Below are 24,530 nucleotides of genomic sequence, written 5' to 3'. Positions count from 1 at the left end.
TGGGGTTACCGTCTCCGGGGACACCATCTCCAGGGCCACCGTCTCCGGGGCTGCCGTCTCTGGGATAACCAGAAACAAAGAGGAGAGTCTAGAACCCTCCTGTGCTGAGGCGGGGAGAGGGGGCAGTAGTGACCTGAGGGAGGATCCGCTCTGCAGTCTGCAGGGTGAGGGGCTCGCCGGGCCCTCTCCCGCCCCGCTCTTTCTCCAGCCGGGAGCAGCCGGGAACCACAAGGTCCCCGAGGTTGTTAGGGCAGGAAGCCCAGGTGAGGCTCCGTCCGGCCCCCGACCCAAGCTGACCCTCCGAGGGCCGGCGCTGACCGAATCCGGGCCCGGGATGGGGGGCGGAATGCGCTGGGGGCGAGAGTCTTCGCAGGCTCAATCCTGGGGCTGGGATGGGGGGGCACCCCCTCTGCCTTTTGAAAGCAGTCCCCTTTGGCAGGGTTATTGGGTGGTTGAGGTCTTTAGCTCCCACCCCCTACTCCCCTCTAGTCTTCCCTCCCTGCACTGGCCCCTTCTAGATGCATAGGTTGAGAGCATGGTGAGGGGAGGATCCACATCTCATTCCCACCTGAATACCCTTTCCCAGCTGTGCACACAGTAAACGCTTAATAAATACTACTACTAGTGTTCTAACACTCTCTCCTCCCCAGCCCCTAAAGCCACTGCTTCCCAGTCCCTCTACCCCCACCTCCGCAGTCCCTACCCACCCCGCTCCCCAGTCCCTTCACCCTCTGTTCCCCAGATCACACCCCTTCCTCCCCAGGCTACGCCTCTTGCTCCCTGATCCCTAGGCCCCCGGCTCTTCAGTCCCTACACCCCCCTGCTCCCCAGGCTACCCTATAAACACTGTTCCTCAGTCCCTCACCATCAGCTCCTGGGTCCTTACGCTCCCCCACAACTTCCCAGTCCATAAATACCCCCAGCTTGCTCCCCAGACCCTTCAGCTTCAGCTCCCTAGCCTTTACTCACCCTTCTCCCCCATCCCTGCACCCCCAGCTCCCCGGACCCTAAACGCCCCCAGCTCCACAGTCCCACCCCATCCCTGGCTTGGGTGTGAGCCGCAGGATGGGGCTGGAGTTATACCTGGACTTGCTGTCTTCCCCATGCCGAGCCGTCTTCATCTTCCTGGAGAAAAACCAGATCCCCTTCGATTTCCAACCAGTCAACCTCCTGCAAGGTCAGTGAGACCCACCTCCCCGATGCTCCCAGGCCCCGGCCCCCCATCCTGGGCCGTCCCCCCGCACCTGAGGGCGGGCCCGAAGCCTCTGCCCGCTGCAAACCCTGGGCCGGGGACATTTGGAGTTGCAGTCGGGGGGCACGTAGAGCTCCCACTTCCCTTAGGAAGCCCCCCAGCTCCAGGTTTAGAAGCTTCCCGAGCCTCCTTGCTGGGACCCCTGCAGGGCAAGCCACCCCCTCCCCACATCCCAAGCTGAGCGGAGTCACTTCCTGGCTTGCGGTGTATATATGTGTGTGGGGGTTTGAGTTTGCTTGCATGAATGTGTGTATGTATGTGTGTTTTGTTTGTGTGTTTTTCTGAGGGAGGGGTGTGTTTGAATAATAACAATAATAATTGTGGTATTTGTTAAGTGCTTACCCTGTGCCAGGCACTGTACTGAGCCGTGGAGTATATACAAGGTTGGACACAGTCCCTGTCCCACATGGGGCTCACAGTCTTCATCCCTATTTTACAGATGAGGGAACTGAGGCCCAGAGGAGTGAGTAATAATTGTGGTATTTAAGAGTTTACTGTGAGCTAGTCACTGTACTAAGCGCTGGCGTTGATACAAGTAAATCGGATTAGACATAGTCCCGGTCCCACGTGGGACTCACGCTCTTAATCCCCTTTTCCAGATGAGGTAACTGAGGTCCAGAGGAAGGAAGTGACTTGTCCAAAGTCACACAGCAGGCAAATGGCAGAGCTGGGATTAAAACCCAGGTCCTTCTGACTCCCAGGCCTGGGCTTTCTCCAGTAGGCCACGCTGCTGGTTGTAGGTGCATGTTTGTCTGTGTGACCTGTATATGCGTAACTTTGTGGGTCCATGTCTCTGTATAGGTTTGTGTTTGCTGGTATGTCCACATGTATATGTAGGTTTGCTTGAGAGAGAGAGAGAGAGAGTGTGTGTGTGTGTGTGTGTGTGTGTGTGTGTGTAGGTAGTGTGTGAGTTTTATGGGGTCCCGGGCCCCCTTCCGTCCCTTCCCCGCCGCGTGCCAAGCAGGCTTTCCCCCTCGGTTTCCCCACAGGGGAGCATGGCAGCAGTGAGTTCGCCAGCGTGAATTCCCTGGGGAGATTGCCCACGCTCAAGGACGGAGACTTCACCCTGAAAGAGAGGTGACCGAGGCCCCTTGCGCTCGGGCCGCCGGACCGGACCCGAGCACCCGGCACCCCACACACGGCCTGCCGCCCCAGCCCAGGCTCCCCGACTCTCCTCGATACGCTCGGGACAGGCACTCGCGCTCAGGTTAGCTGGGGAAGGAGGAAATTGATCCCGGATGGGGGTCCTCACTCCGGCCCCCGGCCGCTCCCTCCCGCAGCGTGGCCATCCTGCTCTACCTGTGCCGCGAATACAACACGGAGGACCACTGGTACCCAGAGGATGGGCAGGCCCGCGCCCGCGTGGACGAGTACCTGTCCTGGCAGCACCTGGCCATCCACGACCTCTGCTCCAAGATCCTGTGGCTCAAGGTCAGTGCTGGGGCTGGTGGATGGCCAGGAGGAGGGAACGAGGGCTTTTTTTTAATGGTTCTTGTTAAGCGCTTTACTGTGTGCCAGGCACTGTTCTAAGCGCTGGGGTATATATAAGCTACTAATCAGGTTGGACACAGTCCCTGTTCCACAAGGGACTCAAAGTCTTAATCCCCATTTTACAGATGAGATAACTGAAGGCTGGAGAAGTGAAGTGACTTTCCCAAGGTCCCACAGCAGACAAGTGGCTGAGCCAGGACTAGAACCCTGGTCCTTTTGACTCCTAGGCCCGGGCTCTATCCACTAGGCCACCCTGCATCGGGGGCTTCTGGGTAGGTGCTTACCGGGACGTTTCTCACATTTACTGCTGGTTAGGGTGGGGACTTTGAAAGGCTGAAAGGCACACCAAATCCCCAGTTCTTTTTTTTTTAATGGAATTTGTTAAGCACTTACTATGCACTAAGCGGTAGGGTAGATAGAAACTCATGTCCTTCCCCAAGCGCTTAGTATACTGTGCAGTAAGCACTTAAAGAATAAGATTGAATGAATGAATATAAGCTAATTTATCCTTAATCTTCTCCCACTACATCCCAGCTCGCATCTTTCACTCCTCTCAAGCCAACCTACTCACCAGGTCTCAGTCTCATCTCTCTCGCTGCCGAGAGAGATGCAGAAAAACGTACTAAGCGTTTGGAAAAATTCAGTGGAGTTGGTGATAATAATAATTGTGGCATTTGTTAAACTCTTCCTATGTGCCAGGCACTGGGGTGGGTACAAGGTAATTGGGTTGGACCCAGTCTCTGGCACACTTAGGGCTCCCAGTCTTAATCTCTATTGTACTGATATGGTCACTGAAGCACAGAGAAGTGAGATGACTTGTCCAAGGTCACGCAGCGGACAAGTGGCGGAGCTGGGATTAGAACCCAGGTCCTTCTGACTCCTAGTCCCATGCTCCATCCTCTAGGCCACGCTTCTTCCCTTAATAATTAATAATTGTGGTATTTGTTAAGCACTTACTATGCGCCAGTCACTCTTCTGGGAAGTACTGGGAAGATGCTAGATAATCAGGTTAGAGAATAGACACAATCCCTGCCCTCTAGAAGCTGACATCCTAGCAGGGGAAACTGACACCAAAATAAATTACAAGTTGGGAGTAACAACCACTTTATAATACATACACATACTTACATATATATACATTCTACTGGTTAGTGGGCGAAGGGGAAATTGATACCCAAATATTTAGGTGATGTGAAAGTACCCAAGTGGCAAGAAGGGGAGAAAGAGGGTGGGGAGATGAAAGATTAATCAGGGAAGGCCTCCTGGAGGAGAGGAGAAGAAGGAGAGTGCAGTGGTCTGCCAGATATGAAGGAGCGTGGCCTAGTGGAAAGAGCACAGGCCTGGGAGACAGAGGACCTGGGTCCTCATCCCAGCTCTGCCACTTGTCTGTTGTGTGACTTGGGCAAGTCACTACACTTCTCTGGGCCTCCATTTCCTCATCTGTCTAATAGGGATTAAATCCTATCCCATCCTACTTAGACTGTGAGCTCCACATGGGACAAGAATTGGGTCCAACCTGATTATCTTGTAGCTATCACAGTGCTTGGCACATAGTAAATTCTCACCAAGTATCATAATTAGAATGATCATTAACATTAAAGTGGTTGGCACTGGACAGACACCCAGTATACCTCAGTGATGGATGGATTGGTCGATGGAAAGGTTAAGTAATAATAATGATGGCATTTGTTAAGCGCTTAATGTGCAAAGCACTGTTCTAAGCACTGGGCACTGTTAGGTCTGTCCAGTCCTGCTCCTGGGACCTCACTGCTCACTGATAGATATCCACAAGTGGAGAAGGAGGAGGATGAGGAGGATGAGGACAAAAAGGAGGAGGAGAAGGAGGAGGAGAAAGAGGAGGAGGACAAGGAAGAGGGGGAGAAGGAGAAGTTGGAGGAGGAGGAAGAAGATGAGAAGGCTGGGGGGAGGAGGAGGAGGAGGATGAAGAGGACTAGGAGGAAAAGGAAGAGGATGTATAGAAGGTAGAGGAGGAGGGGGTGGAAGGATGAGAAAGATGAGGAATAGAAGGAGGTAGAGAGGTGGAGGTGAGAGGTGGTGGTGGAGGAGGATGAGGAAGAGGAGGAATAGGAGGAGGTGGAGGAGGCAGACAAGAGAAGGAGGAAGAAGACAAGGAAGATGAGGAAGAAGACAAGGAGGATGAGGAAGAGGCAGATGAGAAGTTGAAGTAGGGTGGTGCAGGGAGGAGGATGTAGCTGACAGGACTGCTCTGATGGCCACAAGAGGATGGCGGTCTGCCGGTCAGCAGCTGCCCACGTCACACCTCCGGTCAGGCGGCTGTGGGGCAATTCTCAGCACCCTCCTAGCCTTTGCATGCGTCCACGTGCTGGCCCCTTATCTCAAGGACCCAACAGGTCACCCTCCTTGCCCTCATGCGTGTCCAGGTGCTGTTCCCTTATTTCACGGACCAGCCGGTGCTGCAGAACAAGCTGGACGATGCCCTGGCGGAGCTGGAAGCCAACCTGCAGCAGCTGGAGGAGCAGTTCCTGCAAGATCAGTCCTTCATCGCCGGGGACGACATCTCCCTGGCCGACCTGGTGGCCATCGTCGAGCTCATGCAGGTAATAACAGTACTTGTTAAGCGCTTACTATGCATCAAGCACTGTTCTAAGAAGAAATGGTCTAGTGGATAGAGCCTGGCCCTGGAAGTCATAAGGATCTAGTTTCTAAACCTGGCTCCGCTACTTATCTGCTGTGTGATCTTGGGCAACTCACTTCACTTCTCTGGGCCTCGGTTACCTCATCTGTAAAATGGGGATTAAGACTGTGAGCCCCATGTGGGAGGGGACTGTGTCCAACCTGATTATCTTATATCTACCCCAGAACTTAGGACAGTGCCGGGAACATAGTAAACGCTTAACAAATACCATCATTTTGTCATTATTATTAAGCACTGGAGTAGATAGAAGCTAATCAGGTTGGACATAATCCCTGTCCCACATGGGGCTCACAGTTTTAATCACCATTTTATAGAGGAGGTAACTGAGGCATAAGAGTAATCATCGTCATAATTGTGGTATTTCATACATTCTTTCAATTGTAATTATCGAGCACTTACTTTGTGCAAAGCACTGTACTAAGCCCTAGGGAGAGTAGAGTATCAGAACAGACAGACACGTTCCTGCCCACGATGAGCTCACATTCTAGAGGGGGAGACAGACATTAATGTAAATAAATAAATAGATAAGCAAATAAATAATTACAGGTAAATACATATGTGCTGTGGGGCTGGGAATGGAGGAGAGTCCAGGAGTCCCGGCAGCCCCGGCCGGAGCCACCGCCGTGACTTTCCCAACGTTTGACATGGCGGGAAGGCTTCATGGGGCCGCTACTGCCGTTCCTACTTCTCCTCCCGGCTGGAAGAGACGGGGCCGGCGGGGGACTCTGGGCCTCAGGGGCTGAGGGGCCAAGGAGATGTAGAGGAAAAGCCCTCCCGATGACAAGTCAACAAACAACAGAATGGGGGTGGTGGAGAGCTTTGAACTCTCAAAATAGAGAAGCAGCGTGGCCTAGTGGGTACAGCCAGGGCCCGGGGTGTCAGAAGGACCTGGATTCTAATCTTAGCTCCACCGCTTGTCTGCAGTGTGACCCCGGGCCAGTCACGTCACTTCTCTGGGCCTCAGTTACTTCGTCTGTAAAATGGGGATTGAGACTGGGAGCTGCATGTGGGACAGGGATTACCTTGTATCCACCCCAGTGCTTAGTACAGTGCCTGATGCATAGTAAGCCCTTAACAGATACTGCAGTTAATATTATTATTAATAATAATAATGGTATTTGTTAAGCCCTTACCATGTGCTAAGCGCTGTTATTACATGGATTAGGTCCAAACTCTTTACCTCATATCTACCCCAGAGCTTTGTAGAATGCTGTGCTTAACAAATACCATTTAAAAAAAACCGCAGCACCAACAGCCTGTGGTAGTCTGCTCCCAATCCGTCAGTTGATGGTATTTACTGAGCGCTTATCGTGTGCAGAGCACTGTACTGAGTGCTTGGGTAAGTACAATACCCTAGAGTGGGCAGAAGTGAACCCGCAGGGGAGGCAGGCGTTAAATTAGGGGTAGGGGAAATAGTAGAGTATAAGGATATGAACATTAGTGCTTTTGGGCTGGGTGACCTTCAAAATGCTCGGGGGGCTGACAGCCAAAGGCGTAGATGATGAAGAGGGGAGTTGGGGAGGGGAAATGAAGGCTTAGTTGGGGAAGGCCTCTTGGAGACGTGATTTTAGGAGATTCCTCAAGGAGCCCAAGCACGTCATACTGATAAATGAACATTGATGACCACGGCGGGGATTCTCAGGTGCGGTTGACCCCAGAGGCAGGGGGATGGGCCAAATGACCCCCGGGTGCCCTGGACGTCGTCTCCCCCTGCCCCAGCCGGCTACCATCCACAACGGCCAGTCCTTAGTCGGGGCCTGGCTTTCGTGCCTCCCTCCCTCCCTGCCTTCGTGTCTGCCGACAGCCGGTGGGGGCCGGCTGCACCATCTTCGAGGGGCGGCCCAAGCTGTCGGAGTGGCGGGAGCTGGTGGAGGAGGCCGTGGGCAAGGAGCTGTTCCGGGAGGCCCACGACAAGATCATGAAGGTGCAGGAGCTGAGTGGCCAGGAGGCCGACCCGCTGCTGAAGGAGAAGGTGACTGCCGTCCTGCAGAAGATGATGTAGACCGAGGCCGACGTAGACCGCTGACGGGGCTGACAGCGGCCCCCCATCCGGGCACTCCCGCTGTGTGCCAGTCCCTGCAGACGGGGAGGGAAAAGGTGGCCTCCATCTTACATCTTAATAAAGATCCTTTCAAGGCCACTCTCCGAGACCAGGACACCCGGGAAGCAGCCAGGTGGCAGATGGAAAGCGGGGCGTTCCAGAAGAGATGCTATGGGCCGGAACGACTCGAGGTCATAAGGCAAGATGAGACCCCAGCGCTCAGAGCAGTGCTCGGCAAATAGCGAACACTTAACAAACATCATAATTATATTATTATTAGAGTATGGGTGCCCCACTTGCCTTGCTGAGTGACCTTGGGCAATCAATTGATGAATCAGTGGTATTTATTGAGTGCTTCCTATATGCTGAGCGCTATATTAAGGGCTTGGGAGAGTACAATACCATAGAATTAGCAGACACGTTCCCTGCCACTAATGAGCTTAGAGTCTAGAGAGGAGTCAGCTAACTCTCTGGGCCTCGGTTTCCCCGTCTGTAAAATGGGGATCCAATACCGGTTCTCCCTCCCTTTTAGACTGGGACCCTGTGTGGGCCAGGGACTGTATCCAATCTTATCTACCCCAGGGTTTGGCCCATAATATCGACGGTATCTGTTAAGCGCTTACTATGTGCCGGCACTTTTCTAAGTGCTGGGGTGGATACAAACAAATCAGGTTGGACACGGTCCCTGTCCCACGTGGGGCTCAGAATCTCAATCCCCATTTGAAAGATGATGATGATGATGATGACGAGTCCCTCCTCCCACCCCCAACCTCTGTCTCCCCGTCCCACCGGCCCCTCCGATCCCCAGCCTCTCAGCCCCACAGATTCACCTCCTCTGTGGTGTCCCCCACCTCTGCAGACCCCCCACCTCACCCTAAGATCTCCCAGCTGGGGCCCAGAGGACCGCGGCCCCATCTGCACTAGCCGGGCGGTAGGGGGGAGTGGCAAATAGCAATAATAATCATGGCGTGGCTCAGTGGCAAGAGCCTGGGCTTGGGAATCAGAGGTCATAGGCTCTAATCCCAACTCCGCTGCTTGCCAGCTGGGAGATTTTGGGCAAGTTACTTCACTTCTTGGTGCCTCAGTCACCTCATCTGTCAAATGGGGATGAAGACTGTGAGCGCCACGTGGAACAACCTGATCACCTTGTATCCCCCCAGCGCTTAGAACAGTGCTTTGCGCATAGTAAGCGCTTAACAAATACCACCATTATTATAATTATAATAATGGTGGTATTTGTTAGGTGCTGACTCTGTACCAGGCATTATACTGAGCGCTGGATGGCTTACCAGCAAATCGGGTGGGACACAGTCTCTGTCTCACATGGGGCTCACAGTCTCCATCCCCATTTTACAGATGAGGTAACTGAGGCCTAGAGAAGTGACTTGACCAAGGTCACACAGTAGACAAGTGGAGGAGCTGGCATTAGAACCCATGACCTTACGACACCGGGGCCCGGGCTGCCTCCACTCCTCCAGAGGGGTGACCAGCAAGCAGGGTTGAGCTGGTTGGGGGTAGGGGAGGTGGCTCAGTGGCAAGAGCCCGGGCTTGGGAGTCAGAGGTCGTGGGTTCTAATCCTGCCTCCGCCACTTGTCAGCTGGGTGACTTTGGGCAAGTCGCTTCACTTCTCTGGGCCTCTGTGACCTCATCTGTCAAATGGGGATGAAGACGGTGAGCCCCACGTGGGACAACGTGATGACCTTGTCTCCTCCCGCAGCGCTTAGAACAGCGCTTGGCACATAGTAAGCGCTTAAAAATACCAACATTATTAAGCGCCCCCACCCACCCCAGGTCCCGTCGATCGACAGGGGGCGCCAGAGCCACGTGGGGCACAAAAAACGACTCCCCGACTGTCCCGGGGACAGATGACGTGAAGGACCTCGCCGCCTCTGATTGGCCTACAGTCCTCGGGGCCCCAGGCATCGGCCAATGGGCGGGCTGCGATCTAGAAAAGGGGCGGGGCCCGGTGAGCTCGTGCTCCTCGCGCCTTTCGCTCCTCGTGCTCCGGCTCCCGCCTCCTCCTCTTCTTGGGGCCCCGCACTTTTGGCGCCCGCCTCTCTCCACCCCCTCATTTTCCGCACCCCTCTCTCTTGCACTTCTCACTTCCCTCGCACCCTTCGCTTCCTCCTACACTTGCCCCTTTCCCTTCCCTCCTTTCCTTGCATTTCTCACCTCCCGCCCCCATCTCTCCTTGCACCTTTGTTCCCACACCTGTCTCTCCTTGCAGTTGTGACTTCCCGCCCCCTTCTCTCCTTGCACTTCTCACCTCCCACACCCGTCTCTCCTTGCAACCCTTCCCACACCCGCCTCTCCTTGCACTTGTGACTTCCCTTCCCGCCTCTTCTTGCACTTCTCAGCTCCCGCCCCGTCTCTCCTTGCACCTGTTCCCTTCCCGCCTCTCCTTGCACTTCTCACCTCCAACCCCCGTCTCTCCTTGCACCTTTATTCCCACACCCGTCTCTCCTTGCACTTGTGACTTCCCGCCCCCTTCTCTCTTTGCACCTCTCACCTCCAACCCCCGTCTCTCCTTGCACTTTTATTCCTACACCCGTCTCTCCTTGCACTTGTGACTTCCCGCCTCCTTCTCTCCTTGCACCTCTCACCTCCCGCCGCCGTCTCCCCTTGCACCCTTCACCTCCCGCCCCTCTCTCCCATTGCATCTCAGTTTCCGCCCCCTGTGACACTCCTTGCACCTGTGACTCCCCGCACTCATCTCCCCTTGCACTTCTCCCTTCCCGCCCTCGTCTCCCCTTGCACCAGTGACATCCCCCACCCCTTTCTCCTTGCACCTGTGACATCCCGCACTTATCTCCCCTTGCACCTGTGACATCCCACACCCACCTCCCCTTGCACCTGTGACATCCCACACTCATCTCTCCTTGCACCTGTAACATCCCGCACCCGTCTCCCCTTGCACCTGTGACTTCCCGCACCGGCCTCTTTGCCCCCTGGCCTTCCCGCCCATCCCCTCGCCTGAGCGGACCGCACCTCGACTCAGCTCCGTTGACCATAGCTCAGCTGACCATGGTGCTGCAGCTCTACCTGAACCTGCTGTCCCAGCCCTGCCGCGCCGTCTACATCTTCGCCAAGAAGAACCGCATCCCCTTCGAGTTCCAAAAAGTGGATCTCATGACAGGTCAGCAACCCCCACCTCCCTTCCTGCCCGCTGGACATTCATTCAGTCGTATTTATTGGGCGCTTTCTGTGTACAGAACACAGTACTAAGCGCTTGACACTGTATTGAGCGCTGGGCAAAAAAAGAGGGGCAGCCCAGGGGGGAGCGGGTAGACAGACGGATAGTCTCCCCCTCCTTTCAAAGCCTTATTGAGGGCCCATCTCCTCCAAGAGGCCTTCCCTGGCTAATCCCCCCTTTCCTCTCCCCCTCTGCATCACCCTGACTTGCTCCCTTTATTCATCCAGCCCCCCCAGCACTTCTGTCCATATATTTATGTCCATTCCTTATTTATATTCATGTCTCCCCCTCTAGTCTGTAAGCTCGTTGTGGGCAGGGAATACGTCCGTTTCATGTATTGGACTCTCCCAAGCGCTTAGTACAGTGCTCTGCACACAGTCAGTGCTCAGTAAAAACGATTGAAAGAGCGAGTGAATGACTAGACTGCCCTGGAATCCAGGAGGCCGAAGAGGGTGGGGTGACTGTACCAGATGGCTGGGGGTGGTGATCTTGGTGGTGATGGGGGTCGAAAATCAATCTGAAGCACCTCCCTTATGCACCTCCTTGTGCAGAGATGGCTGCACCAAGCATTTGGGAGCATGCATTGGAATTAATAGGCTTATTTCCTGTCTTCAAGAAGCTTCTAGTCTGCTAGAGAAAGCAGATGAAAAATCATTTTTGGGTAGATGGAGAGAAAAGAAACAGTATAGATAGGAGAAAAATGGACATGGAGAAGAGTAGGCAATTGAATAATAGAGTGGGTAAAATGATATCAATCAATATTGTTATTGTGTTGTATATCATTATTATTATTATTAGTTCACTGTGTCAGGCACCGATCTAAGCACTGAGGCAGATAGAAATTAATCAGATTGGACGTAGTCCCACATGGGGCTCACAGTCTTAATCCCCATTTTAATAATAATAATAGTAATTATGGTATTTGTTAACCGCTTACTATGTTCCAGGCTCGGAACTAAGCACTGGGGTTGATACAAGTAAATGGGATTGGACCCAGTCTCTTGTCCCTCGTGGGGTTCGCAGTCTCAATCTCCATTTTACAGATGAGGGAACTGAGGCCCAGAGAAGTGAATTGACTTACCCAAGATAATACAGCAGGCAAGTGGTAGACCTGGGATTAGAACCCAGGTCCTGTAGCTCCTAGGCCTGTGCTTTATCCATGAGGTCACGCTCCTTCCCAGTGGTATTTATTGAGCACTTACTGTGTGAAGAGCACTGAACCAGGTGCTCAGGAAAAGTACAATAAAAGAGTGGGTAGACACAATCAACCTTTCTCGGGGTGGCACCTGGAGAGTTTCCAGTTCTCTGCCAGTCTCAGCTACGGGAGGGAGAGTCGAGCAGAGGCCCGTCCATTCCGTTCCTAGCTTGGGCAGTGGCTAGCGGATGGCAGGCCATCTGCTGCAAGTCAAAACCCCCCTGTGCCGGGCAGCGGCGGTCTGGGAGAGGCGAAGGGGCAGAAACTCGAGTTTAGTGGGCGGAAGGAGGCGATGGTAAACCACTTCTGGATTTTTACCAAGAGAAAACTAGGGATTCACTGCCAGAACGATACAGGTGGAAGTGGGGCGTTCTGGGAGAGATGTGTCCATGGCGTCGCTATGAGTCGGAGACGACTAGACAGCATAAGACAAGTCAAGACACAATTAGCTCACAGTCTGGGGCGGAGGGGGAGGAAGACATTAATATAAATAAATAGTTTGTGGCTATGTACCTAAGAGCCAAAGGCTTTAACAGTCACTTTGCCCCCTCCTACCTCACCTCCCTAGTCTCCTTACCTAGGGAGCAAGGGAAGCAGTCTCCTACCTAGCTACCAAGGGAAGCAGCGCAGCTCAGTGGAAAGAGCCTGGACTTGAGAGTCAGAGGTCATGGGTTCGAATCCTGGCTCCTCCACTTGTCAGCTGGGTGACTGTGGGCAAGTCACTTCACGTCTCTGGGCCTCAGTTATCTCATCTGTAAAATGGGGATTAAGACTGTGAGTCCCACGAGGGACAACCTGATTTCCCTGTATCTATCCCAGCACTTAGAACAATGCTCTGCACATAGTAAGGGCTTAACAAATACCAACATTATTATTACCTCAACCCAGCCTGCATACTTCGCTCCTCTAATGCCAGCCTTCTCAGTGCACCTCCGTCTCGTCTATCTTGCTTCTGACCTCTCGCCCACGTCCTGCCCCTGGCCTGGAATGCCCTCCCTCCTCATATCCGACAGACAATGACTCTTCCCCCACTTCAAAGGCTTACTGAAGGCCCATCTCCTCCAAGAAGCCCTCCCGGACTAATCCCGCCTTTCCTCTTCTCCCACTCCCTTCTGCATCGCTCTCACTGGCTCCTTTTATTCATCTCCACGTCCAGCCCCACGGCACTTATTTCCATGTCTGTCATTTATATTAATGTCTGTCTCCCCTTCTAGACTGTAAGCTAGTTATGGGCAAATGTGTATTATTGTTATAGTGTGCTCTCCCAAGTGCTTAGTACAGTGCTGTGCATGTGGTATGCGCTCAGTAAATACGACAGATGGACTGACGGACAGAAAACACGATCCCTGCACTTCACGAGCTGAAATTCTCAGGGGTTGTAGGCTTTTTCAAAGTTTTTTTCTGAGTGGTGCCTAGCAGGGGTGGGGGTGACCTGCCGGAGGAGATGGGAGGGTCAAGATGTCCCACCCGCTCATAAGTGACCACCTCCCCCCCTCAGTTACCTTGGCCACAGCCACCCTGTGGGGCAGCAGAAGTGAGCCGAAGTGGTCGTGTGGAGGAGGAGGTTGCTGTGGGCATGGATGGAAGAGAACCAGAGTGGCTTTAGTGGATGGAGCACGGGCCTGGGTGTCAGAAGGACCTGGGTTCTAATTCTGGCTCTGCTACTTGACTGCTGTATAACCTTGGGCAAGTCACTTAACCTCTCTGGGCCTCAGTTTTCTCATTTGTAAAGTGGGGACTAGGACTATGAGCCACTTGTGGGACAGGGATTGGTTCCACCCTGATTCCCTTGTAGCTACCCCAGCACTTAGTACAGTGCCTAGTACATAGCGTTTAACGAATATCACAATTAGTAGTAGTAGTAGTAGTATTGTTAATAACCAAACACACATGCACAGACACACATACACACGTACATACACACAATACGTGCACATGCAAGCAAACCGCCCCCCTCCAAAGCCAGGAAATCACTAAGTCACTCCCTCAGCTTGAGGGTGCAGTGGGAGTAGGAGAGGCCTTCACTTCTCTGTGCCTCAGTTCTCTCATCTGTAAAATGGGGATTGAGACTGTGAGCCCCATGTGGGCCAGGGATTGTGTCCCACCTGATTTGCTTGTATCCACCCCAGGGCTCAGTACAGCTCCTGGCCCTTAGTAAGCACCTAGCAAATAGCACAATTACTGTTATGATGATGATGATGATGGAAGCGCCCAGATCTGAGTCTGGGTAGGCGGGCCAGTTCCCATCTCCCATCTTGTCATCCTGTGTCTCGGTATCGCCCAGGGCAGCAGCACTCGGAAGACTTCTCCAGAGTCAATTCCCTGAGGCGGGTGCCGGCCCTGAAGGACGGAGACTTCACCCTGGCGGAGAGGTGACCGAGGGCCGGCTCGGCTCGGGCCGAGGGGAGGGGACCCCAGGGGGTCGGGGTCGGGGTCGAGGGGGGCGTTCCAGAAAGGTGGAGGGAAGGGGACCTTCCTCTCGGGGGAGACCCTCCTGCCTGCCAAGCCCCCGGGAACCCGAGCGGCTCGGCGCCGGGCACCCTGGGAGGATACTAGGGGGACGATGCCCTTCTGGGGAATCTCGGATATGGGATGCAGGGTAAACCAGGGCCGTCCCTAGTCCAGCAGGATTTTGGGGAGCTGGGCCTCTGCTCGCCCCCTCCGGAGTCCGGGGAAAGGGAGAGGGGGAACCGGGGCGCCGATGACTCCTCTGCCTCCCGTTTCCATCCCCCGCTGCTCCCCACATCGCAGAGCCGGGGTCCCGGGAGGGAGTCTTCACTTTGTCCCCGGCCTCCCCCTCCTGCAGCGTGGCCATCCTGCTCTACCTGAGCCGCAAGTACGGCACGGCGGACCACTGGTACCCGGCGGACCTGCAGGCCCGCGCCCGCGTGGACGAGTACCTGTCCTGGCAGCACACCACCGTCCGGGTCAACGGAAGCAAGCTGCTCTGGTTCAAGGTCAGGAGATGAGCGGACCGGCCGGGCTCCTGCCCACCCCTGGGGTCCTGTCCCGGCCCAGACCTGAGCCACGCTCGCTCCAGGAAATCCGGTCAGACACAGCTCCTGGACACAAAGAGAAGCGACACGGCCTCGGGGAAGGAGTCCGGGACCCTGGGTTCTCATCCCGGCTGGGCCACTTGTCTGTTTCATTTTTCTGGGCCTCAGTAACCTCATCTGTAAAATGGGAATGAAGACTGTGGGACAGTCCCATGTGGGACAGGGACTGGGATTACCTTATATCTAACCCAGGGCTGGACACACAGTAAGCACTTGACAAATGTCATCATTCTCCTCCTCCTTCTTCTTATTAAAGAGCAGGATATTGTTCCATATAATAATAAGAAAGGTGATATCTGTTTAAGCACCTACTACATTTCTGGCCTTCTGCCGAGCACTGGGATAGATGCAGATCATCCAGTCAGAAACAGTCCCTGTCCCACATGGAGCTCACAGTCTTAGTCCCCATTCTGCAGATGAGGTAACTGAGCCCCAGAGAAGTGAAGCGACTCGCCCAAGGTCACACCGCAGACAAGTGGCAGAGCCGGGCTCAGAACCCACATCCTCTGCCTCCCAAACCCGGGCTCCTGCCACTAGGCCATGTGGGCGCTCGCCACCCATTGCCTCGTCCCGCCCGTTTCCACAGCTGCTGATTCCATACTTATCGGAAGAGCCGGTGCCCGAGGAGAAGCTGGAAGGCATCTTGGATGACCTGGGAACCAACCTGCAGCAGTTGGAGGAGAAATTCCTCCAGGACCGGCCCTTCATCGCCGGGGACCACATCTCCCTGGCCGACCTGGTGGCCATCGTCGAGCTCATGCAGGTCAGTGGGCGGAAGCTAGACGTAAGCGCTCGGTACAGTGCTCTGCAAACAGTAAGCACTCGATAAGTACGATAGGATGACTGGATGGGAAACGCTTTTCCCCAGGACCTCCGACGGGTCCGCGAGGGACCCTTTAATGCCCAGCCTCTGGAATTCAGCCTCGGGACCGTTTTGGCTGAGTGGAAAGGGCCCGAGGCTGGGAGTCAGGAGGCCTGGGTTCTAGCCCCGGTTCGGCCGCTTGCCTGCTGGGTGACTTCGGGGAGGTCACTTCACTTCTCTGGGCCTCGGTTTCCTCCTCTCTACAACGGGGCTGGTCTTTCTGCCCCTTAGACTGCGAGCGCCGTGTGGGACAGGGACTCTGCCCCATCCCATTCTCTTTCATCCACTCGGTCGTATTTATTGAGCACTTACTGGGTGCAAAGCACCGTAATAAGTACTTGGGAGACTACAGATGTAAGAATAAACAGACAAATTCCCTGACCGCGGTGAGGTTACAGTCTAGAAGACGAGCTGGCACCTAGTCCGGTGCTTGGTACATGGTAAGTGCTGAATAGATCTCATTAATGGGGTCAGGGGGCTGAGGGAAGAGTCTCCTCCATCCCCCTTCCGAATGACTCTCAAAGGTTAACTTAGTTCACTAGTTATTATTATGGTCTTAATTATTTACTCCGTTCTAGGCGTTGTACTTAACTCTGGGGTAGATTCATATCTAACGGATCAGGTGTGGACCCTGGCCTTTTTGGGATTTAATGGGTCTGTTTGTTGTTGTACTGTACTCTCCTAAGTGCTTAGTATAGTGCTTTGCACACAGTAAGTGCTCAATAAATACGCCTGAATGAGTGCATGAAAAATAATAATTATAATTGTGGTGGCAGTTAAGTGCTTACTGGTGTTCTGAGTGCTGGGGTTAATCAGGTTGGACACGGTCCCTGTCTCACATGGGGCTCGCAGTTTAATGCCCATTTTACAGATGAAGGAACTGAGGCACAGAGAAGTTAAGTGGTGTGCCTAAGGTCCCACAGCAGACAAGAGGCAGAGTTGGGATTAGAACCCAAGTCCTTCCGAACCGAGGCCCAGAGACGCGAAGTGCCTTATTCCAGGTCCCACAGCGGGCAAGTGGTAGAGGCGGGATTTGAATTGGGGTGGGGCTAGAGTGGCGACTGAGGTCGTTCCCCGGGAGGGGTGGAGGTCCCCGAGCCCCCCCCGCACGCTTGGTGGCAGTGTGGCCCCCCACCCCCTTCCTGCGTCTCTCTGCAGCCCGTGGGCGCTGGCTGTGACATCTTCAAGAACTGGCCCAAGCTGGATGGGTGGCGGATGCGGGTGGAGGAGGCTTTGGGGAAGAAGCTGTTCCAGGAGGCCCACGAAGACATCCTCAAGGTCGTGGACTTCAGCGGGATGCCCATGGATGCGCAGCAGAAGGCTAGGTACAAGATGCTCGTTCAGAAAATACTGAAGTGAAGAACGGCGCGGCCAAGGAGCTTGGCGGGGCGGGGGTTTCCCGCCTGTGTCCCCCGGGGCCGTGAGGCCGACGAGGAAATAATAAAGATGTTGCCGGTCGTCCGGGATCCCGACCGACTGTGATTCTTAGTCTGCGGCTCTGAGGTTGGGTTACCGTACTCGGTTGGTTAGGGTATTTATTATGTTCCTACTGTGTGCTGCTGTTTTTCCCATCTGTGATTTATTTTCATTCATTCGGTCGTATTTATGGAGGGAGCGCTTACTGTGTGCAAAACACTGTACTAAGCACTTGGGAAAGTATGATACAACAATAAACAGGCACAATCCCTGTCCACAACAAGCTTACAGTCTCGAGTAGGGGGAGACAGACATTAATAGAAATAAATTACAGATGTGCTGGGAGGGCAGATGAATGAAGGGAATAAGTCAGGGTGACACAAGGGAGTGGGAGATGAGAAAACGGGGCTTAGTCAGGGAAAGCTTCTTGGAGGAGATGGGCGTTCAATAAGGCTTTGAAGGGGGTGGAGAGTAATTGCCGGATTCGAGGAGGGAGGGCATTCCAGGCCAGAGGCCGGTGGCAGGATAGGTGAGATGGGAGGCCCAGTGAGAAGGTTGGCATTAGAGGAGCGAAGTGTGCAGGCCGGATTGGAGGAGGAGAGAAGCGAGGTGAGATAGGAGGGGGCGAGGGGGTGCCCTTTTAATGCCTTTCTCCCCTACTAGCCTGGAAGCAATTTGAGGAAAGGGAGCAGGCTTTCTGCTGGACTGTCTCTCCCAAGCGTTCAGTACGGGGCTCTGGGAGCTCTCCCAAGCATTCAGTACAGGGCTCCACACATAGTAAGTGCTCCATAAATACTACTGATTGGTCGAGTATTACACTGGGATAGTTTAGTATTAAACTTACTCTGTACTGAGCACCGTGCTATGTCCTAAGGGAGGTAGATTTGAATCTCGTGGTAGCTGGGTAACTGACCCTGCCACTTAATAATAATGTTGGTATTTGTTGAGCGCTTACTATGTGCAGAGCACTATTCTAAGCACTGGGGTAGATACAGGGTCATGAGGTTGTCCCAAGTGAGGCTCACAGTCTTAATCCCCGTTTTACAGATGAGGTCACTGAGGCACAGAGAAATTAAGTGACTTGCCCACAGTCACACAGCTGACAGGTGGCAGAGCTGGGATTCAAACCCATGACCTCTGATTCCCAAGCCCAGGATATTTCCACTGAGCCACGCTGCTTCCCTTTCACTTGTCTGCTGCGTGACCTTGGACAAGTCACTTGACTTTTCTGTGCCTCAGTTACCTCATCAGTAATAAATGGGGATTAAAAGTGTGAGCCCCATGTGGGACAGGGACTGTGTCCAACCTGATTAACTTGTATCTACTGCAGCACTTAGAACAGTGCCTGACGCATAGTAAGTGCTTGACAAACACCCCAATTAGAATTATTATTACGTGCAGGCCACTGTACTACAAAGAATAGAGTGTTTGTTAAGCACTTCTAATTATGTCTAACACCGGGCCAGACACCAGGGTAGATATAACATCATCGAGTCTGTCCCAGTCCCACATAGGGCTCAAAGTCTAAGGGGGAGGGAGAACAGGTATTTCACCTCCATTTTTCAGTCGAGGAAATGGAGGCCCAGAGAAGTGAAAAGACTTGCCCAAGGTCACCCAACAGACGAGTGCCGGAGCTGGGATTAGAACCCAGGTCACCCGACGCCCCGGCAGGGCGAATGGTCGACGTACCCGTGGGTGGAACCGCCCCACTGAAAACTCCACAGCGGCCAATGTGAGACCAAACCCGAAAAAGCAGATTATCCCAGAGCTCAGCTTGTGCTAGTTGAGTTTATTTGGCAGGAAGAGGGAGGAACGGGAAGAGAGCTTTCTGGAAGGTTCACACCGCTGCTCCACAGGTGCCGAGGTCGGGGGAGGGGGCCCAGAGTTCAAGTGGGGTACATGTTCTGACCCGGGGCCCAGAGGCGGAGCCAGAATCAGCCGCGGGCTGCCCATTCTCTGGCTGTGGCCGCGTTTTCTCAGGAATCACCCGCCCAGGCTTCTCCGCGTCATAAGAACGTCATGACTGTGCCTTTCTTGCCAATCTGCCAGGGTTCCAGCGGGTAAAAGCGGATATTGATCCTTCGGGAAACAAAAACAGCACAGGTAAGTACATGGAAAATACTCCAAGTGTCATTGCTATTAGGCATCTAATCCACGTTTATACAGATAAGAAAACTGACGCCCAGAGAAGTGAAATGACTTGCTCAAGATCACGCTGCAGGTAAGCGGTGGGGCTGGGATCAGAATCCAGGTTCTCTGACTCCCGGGCCCGGCCTCTTTCAACTAGGCCTTGCAGCTTCTGAAGAATGTGTCTGTTTATTGCTATATTGTACTCTCCCGAGCGCTTTGCACGCAGCTCTGCACACGGGAAGCGCTCAACAAATATGATTGAATGTATGAAATCACTTTAATGGCCAGGGCTGGGCAGTATGGCCTAGTGGATAAAGCACAGGCCTGGGAGTTAGAAGGTCATGGTTCTAACCCCGGCTCTGCCACTTGTCCGCTGTGTGGCCTTGGGCCAGTCATTTTACTTCTCTGGGCCCCAGTTCCCTCCTCTGTAAAATGGGGATTGAGACTGTGAGCCCCATGTAGGATGAGGGACCGTGTCCAACCTGATTTGTTTGTGTCCACCCCAGCGCTTAGTACAGTGCCTGGCACATAATAAGCACTTAACAAATACATCATTATTATTAGTAGTATTTACTGAGGGCCGACCTGGAGCCCCATCCTGACCGTCCCTCCTTGGGGTGGGTCTCGGGCCCCCTCCCGCCAGCGTCCCTGGATCCCCTCACCCTCCCCCAGGCCTGACACCCACCGGTCGGGGCTCAGCCCCAGCTCCTTGGTGAGGAAGTCAAAGAACTTGGCGCTGTGTCCGCGGTTCTGCTCGGCGGTGCCCACCACACCGATGGAGGACACCAGCAGCTGGGCGCAGGGCTCGGCGGAGCCGCTCAGGACCATGCCCAGGCCAGGCCGCACCGTCACATTTACCCGCTGCAGGGGCGGGAGGGAAGACAGGGGGTTACAGTCTGAATTCCACTTGGATCGGCTCCCATTTTTCACCCCTCCCTCAGCCCTGCAGCACTTACGTCCATACCCATTTTAAATTTTTTTTATGGCTTTTGTTAAGAGCTATAAGGCACTTTACAAAGCTCTGGGGTAGATTCATTCATTCATTTTTATTGAGCCCTTACTATTTGCAGAGCACTGTTCTATGCGGTTGGGAAAGGACAACGCAACAATAAACGGACACATTCCCTGCCCACCCGAGCTCACAGTCTAGCACCCTCTTCAACTTCTCATCCTTCCCAGCAGTATCTCTAGAGATCTCCTGCCTCCTCTCAACATCCATCCCCTCCGCCTGCACGTCCGACCGTGTTCCTTCGCACCTTATCAAAACTCTCGCCCCCTCCCTAACAGCCATCTTCAACCATTTGCTCACCAGTGGCTTCTTCCCAACTGCTTTCAAACATGCCCTCGTCTCCCCTAGCCTTAAAAAACCCTTGACCCCACAGCTCCCTCCAGTTACGGCCCCATCTCCTTCCTACCATTCCTCTCCAAACTCCTCGAGCGAGTCGTGTACCCCCGCCGTCTCAAATTCCCTCCCTCTGCTTGACCCCTCTCCGATCTGGCTTCCGTCCCCGTGGCTCCACAGAAGCGGCCCTCTCAGAGGTCACCGGTGATCACCTTCTTGCCAAATCCGACGGCCTCCATTCCATCCTAATCCTCTTCAACCTCTCAACTGCCTTCGACACTGTGGACCTCCCCCTTCTCCGGGAAACGTTAGCCAACCTTGACTTCAGTGTCCTCTCCTGGTTCTCCTCATCAATCTGGATGTTCATTCTCAGCCTCCTTCGGGGGCTCCTCCTCTGCCTCCCACCCCCTAACTGTGGTGTCCCTCAGTTCTGGGTCCCCTTCTATTCTCCATCTACACCCAATCCCTTGGAGAACTCATTCGCTCCCATGACTTCAACTACCACCTCTTCGTGGATGATACCCAAGTCTCCCTCTCCGGCCCCGATCTCTCTCCCTCTCTACAGTCTCGCATCTCCTCCTGCCTTCAGGACATCTCTACTTGGATTCCTCCTGCCACCTCAAACTTAACCTGTCCAAAACAGAGCTCCTCATCTTCCCACCCAAACCTTGTCCTCCCCATGACTTTCCCACCACTGTAGACGGCACCACCACCCCTCCTGTCTCACAAACCTCTAACCTTGGTGTAAACCTTGACTCCTCTCTGTCATTCAGCCCACATACTCAATCCATCACTTAAATCCTGTCGGTCCCACCTTCACAGCATCGCTAAAATCCGCCCCTTCCTCTCCATCTAATCTGCTACCACTTTAACAGATCCACTCATCCTATCCCACCTGGATTACATCAGCTTCCTCGCTGGTCTCCTGTCTCTCCCCACTCCAGTCCATACTTCGTTCTGCTGGGGGATCATTTCCCTACAAAAAACGTTGCTCACCCCCTCCTACCTCACCTCGCTTCTCCTTCTACAACCCGGCCTGCACTCTTTGCTCTTCTCGCTGCCGCCTGCGTCCTTCCTCTGCTCCTAGAACACCGTCCCTCCTTGTATCTGACGTACGATTACTCTCCCCCCAGTTCAAAGCCCTGTTGAAGGCCCATCTCCTCCAGGAGGCCCTCCCAGACTAAGCCCGTCTCATCACCCATTCCCTTCTTCATCGCCCCGACTTGCTCCCTCTGCTCTTCGCCCCCTCCAGCCCCACAGCACTTTATGTCCATGCCTGTCATTTATTGATTTCTATTGATTTCTGTAGACTGTAAACTTGTGGGTAGGAAACGTGACTGTTAATTGTTGTAATATACTCTCCCAAGTGCTTAGTACAGTGCTCTGCACACGGTAAGTGCCCAGTAAATCCAATTGAATGTGGGACAGGGACAGTGTCCAATCTGAGTAGCAGTAGATTCTCCTGTCTCTACCCCCTTACTTAAAAATCACCTCCTCCTAGAGGCGTTCCCAGACTGAGCTCCTCTTCCCCCTCTACTCCCTCTGCCATCCCCCCTTTACCTCTCCTCAGCTAAAGCCTCATTTTCCCCTTTTCCCTCTGCTCCTCCACCTCTCCCTTCCCATCCCCACAGCACTGTACTCGTCCGCTCAACTGTATATATTTTCGTTACCCTATTTATTTTGTTAATGAATTGTACATCGCCTCGATTCTATTTAGTTGCCATTGTTTTTACGAGATGTTCTTCCCCTTGACGCTGTTTAGTGCCATCGTTCTCGTCTGTCCGTCTCCCCCGATTAGACCGTAAGCCCGTCAAACGGCAGGGACTGTCTCTATCTGTTGCCGACTTGTTCATCCCAAGCGCTTAGTACAGTGCTCTGCACATAGTAAGCGCTCAATAAATACTATTGAATTAGAACAGTGCTCCGCACATAGTAAGCGCTTAACCAATACCAACGTGATGATGACTGATTCCGGCCCCCCCGCCCCCGGGGCCTGCCCCGTGTTGTCCGGTCCTGCTCGGGGGCCCCGGCTCACGTCCTCTGGCTTGGCCAGGATGGCGGCGGCGGCGGCGCAGAGGCGGGAGGCCAGGTCGGGGGGCAGCCGGGCGGCGGCCAGGCTTGTGTCCAGCTCCACGAAGGGCATGGCGCGGAGGCGTCTGGGTAGCAGCGAGCCGCGCTGGGCAGCAGTGGGCAGCGCCGCAGCAGCGGCAGCGCGACCCCGCGCGGACGGAGCAGAATGAAGCCCCCCCCCGAGGGGCGGGGCCCAGAACCGGCCAATCCCATTGGTCCATCCTGCCGCCCGCCCCCTTTTGATTGGCTCCCTCCCGCGCCCGGGACTTCGCCCTCCTGCCGGGAGGGGGCGTGCGCCGCCTGCGCCTGCGCAGAACCTTCCTTTTCCATTCGATTGGAAAAAAAAAAAAAAAAGGTTGGGATTTGTTAAGCGCTTACTAGGGGCAGAGTAATAATGATAATGTTGGGATTTGTTAAGCGCTTACTAGGGGCAGAGTAATAGTAATAATAATGTTGGGATTTGTTAAGCGCTTACTAGGTGCAGAGTAATAGTAATAATAATGTTGGGATTTGTTAAGCGCTTACTAGGGGCAGAGTAATAATGATAATGTTGGGATTTGTTAAGCGCTTACTAGGTGCAGAGTAATAATGATAATATTGGGATTTGTTAAGCACTTACTAGGTGCCGAGTAATAACGATAATGTTGGAATTTGTTAAGCGAATACTAGGTGCAGAGTAATAATAATAATGTTGGGATTTGTTAAGCGCTTACTAGGTGCAGAGTAATAATGATAATGTTGGGATTTGTTAAGCGCTTACTAGGTGCAGAGTAATAATGATAATATTGGGATTTGTTAAGCACTTACTAGGTGCCGAGTAATAACGATAATGTTGGAATTTGTTAAGCGAATACTAGGTGCAGAGTAATAATAATAATGTTGGGATTTGTTAAGCGCTTACTAGGTGCAGAGTAATAACGATAATGTTGGTATTTGTTAAGCGCTTACTAGGTGCCGAGTAGTAATGATAATGTTGGTATTTGTTAAGCACTTATTATGTGCCGAGTAGTAACGATAATTTTGGCATTTGTTAAGCGCGTACTGTGTACCGAGTAGTAATGATAATGTTGGTATTTGTTAAGCGCTTACTATGTGCAGAGTAATAATGATAATGTTGGTATTTGTTAAGCGCTTACTAGGTGCCGAGTAGTAACGATAATGTTGGTATTTGTTAAGCACTTATTATGTGCCGAGTAGTAACGATAATTTTGGCATTTGTTAAGCGCGTACTGTGTACCAAGTAGTAATGATAATGTTGGTATTTGTTAAGCGCTTACTATGTGCAGAGTAATAATGATAATGTTGGTATTTGTTAAGTGCTTACTATGTGCAGAGCACTGTTCTAAGCGCTGGGGGAGATACAGGGTCATCGGTTGTCCCACATTAGGCTCACAGTCTTCATCCCCATTTGACAGATGAGTAACTGAGGCACAGAGAAGTGAAGTGACTTGCCCACAGCCACACAGCTGACAAGTGGCAGGGCTGGGATTCGAACCCATGACCTCTGACTCCCAAGCCCGGGCTCTTTTCACTGAGCCACGCTGCTTCTCTGAGGACTGTTCTAAGAGCTAGGAGAGATACAGGGTCATCAGGTTGTCCCATGTAGGGTTCCCCGTCTTCATCCCCATCTGACAGATGAGGTCACTGAGGCCCAGAGAAGTGAAGTGAGTGGCTCAAGGTCACACAGCAGACAAGGGGCAGAGCAGGGATTGGAACCCATGACTTTATGTCTCCCAGGCCCGAGCACTGTCCACTGTGCCATGCTGCTTCAAGTGCTTGCTATATGCCAGGCACAATAATAATAA

At 53.3% G+C, this 24,530-nt stretch overlaps 3 protein-coding genes across 4 annotated transcripts; 2 read left to right on the top strand and 1 right to left on the bottom strand.

Moving 5' to 3' along the window:
• The first annotated feature begins 126 nt into the window (after positions 1 to 126).
• On the top strand, positions 127 to 7,560 carry LOC100091043 (glutathione S-transferase theta-1-like). Its single transcript, XM_029049489.1, has 6 exons — positions 127 to 263; positions 997 to 1,177; positions 2,242 to 2,329; positions 2,533 to 2,683; positions 5,146 to 5,322; positions 7,225 to 7,560. Exons 2-6 carry the CDS (start codon positions 1,066 to 1,068, stop codon positions 7,420 to 7,422), a joined length of 726 nt encoding a protein of 241 aa, XP_028905322.1. The 5' UTR covers positions 127 to 263; positions 997 to 1,065; the 3' UTR covers positions 7,423 to 7,560.
• Positions 7,561 to 9,252: 1,692 nt separating this feature from the next.
• Positions 9,253 to 17,240, top strand: LOC100085213 (glutathione S-transferase theta-1). The gene is made up of 5 exons (XM_029049487.2): positions 9,253 to 10,597; positions 14,134 to 14,221; positions 14,656 to 14,806; positions 15,492 to 15,668; positions 16,926 to 17,240. Exons 1-5 carry the CDS (start codon positions 10,486 to 10,488, stop codon positions 17,124 to 17,126), a joined length of 729 nt encoding a protein of 242 aa, XP_028905320.1. The 5' UTR covers positions 9,253 to 10,485; the 3' UTR covers positions 17,127 to 17,240.
• Positions 17,241 to 18,952: 1,712 nt separating this feature from the next.
• On the bottom strand, positions 18,953 to 22,890 carry DDT (D-dopachrome tautomerase). Of its 2 annotated transcripts, none has more exons than XM_039915139.1 (3): positions 22,607 to 22,890; positions 19,999 to 20,174; positions 18,953 to 19,262 (listed from the first exon to the last, which is right to left on the bottom strand). In XM_039915139.1, the coding sequence occupies exons 1-3, from the start codon at positions 22,796 to 22,798 to the stop codon at positions 19,190 to 19,192; spliced, it is 441 nt and encodes a 146-aa protein (XP_039771073.1). In that variant the 5' UTR covers positions 22,799 to 22,890; the 3' UTR covers positions 18,953 to 19,189. The 2 variants fall into 2 exon arrangements, with proteins under 2 accessions (XP_039771073.1, XP_028904520.1); XM_029048687.2 differs by having other exon boundaries at positions 22,691 to 22,885.
• Positions 22,891 to 24,530: the final 1,640 nt, after the last annotated feature.

This window comes from Ornithorhynchus anatinus, chromosome 21 (assembly GCF_004115215.2).
Source record: "Ornithorhynchus anatinus isolate Pmale09 chromosome 21, mOrnAna1.pri.v4, whole genome shotgun sequence".
In the NCBI taxonomy this organism is placed as follows: Eukaryota; Metazoa; Chordata; class Mammalia; order Monotremata; family Ornithorhynchidae; genus Ornithorhynchus; species Ornithorhynchus anatinus.
This window is presented reverse-complemented; position numbering and strand designations above follow the sequence as displayed.

Coding starts and splice junctions, on each gene's coding strand:
- LOC100091043 (XM_029049489.1), top strand. CDS start 1,066: ATGGGGCTGGAGTTATACCTGGACTTGCTGTCTTCCCCATGCCGAGCC. Junction 2,330..2,532: donor GACTTCACCCTGAAAGAGAG/GTGACCGAGGCC, acceptor TCCCTCCCGCAG/CGTGGCCATCCTGCTCTACC. Junction 5,323..7,224: donor CCATCGTCGAGCTCATGCAG/GTAATAACAGTA, acceptor GTCTGCCGACAG/CCGGTGGGGGCCGGCTGCAC.
- LOC100085213 (XM_029049487.2), top strand. CDS start 10,486: ATGGTGCTGCAGCTCTACCTGAACCTGCTGTCCCAGCCCTGCCGCGCC. Junction 10,598..14,133: donor AAAAGTGGATCTCATGACAG/GTCAGCAACCCC, acceptor GGTATCGCCCAG/GGCAGCAGCACTCGGAAGAC. Junction 14,222..14,655: donor GACTTCACCCTGGCGGAGAG/GTGACCGAGGGC, acceptor CCCCTCCTGCAG/CGTGGCCATCCTGCTCTACC.
- DDT (XM_039915139.1), bottom strand. CDS start 22,798: ATGCCCTTCGTGGAGCTGGACACAAGCCTGGCCGCCGCCCGGCTGCCC. Junction 20,175..22,606: donor AATCAGTCATCATCACGTTG/GTATTGGTTAAG, acceptor CCGCCCCTGCAG/CGGGTAAATGTGACGGTGCG. Junction 19,263..19,998: donor CTGGGGCTGAGCCCCGACCG/GTGGGTGTCAGG, acceptor TGTTTCCCGAAG/GATCAATATCCGCTTTTACC.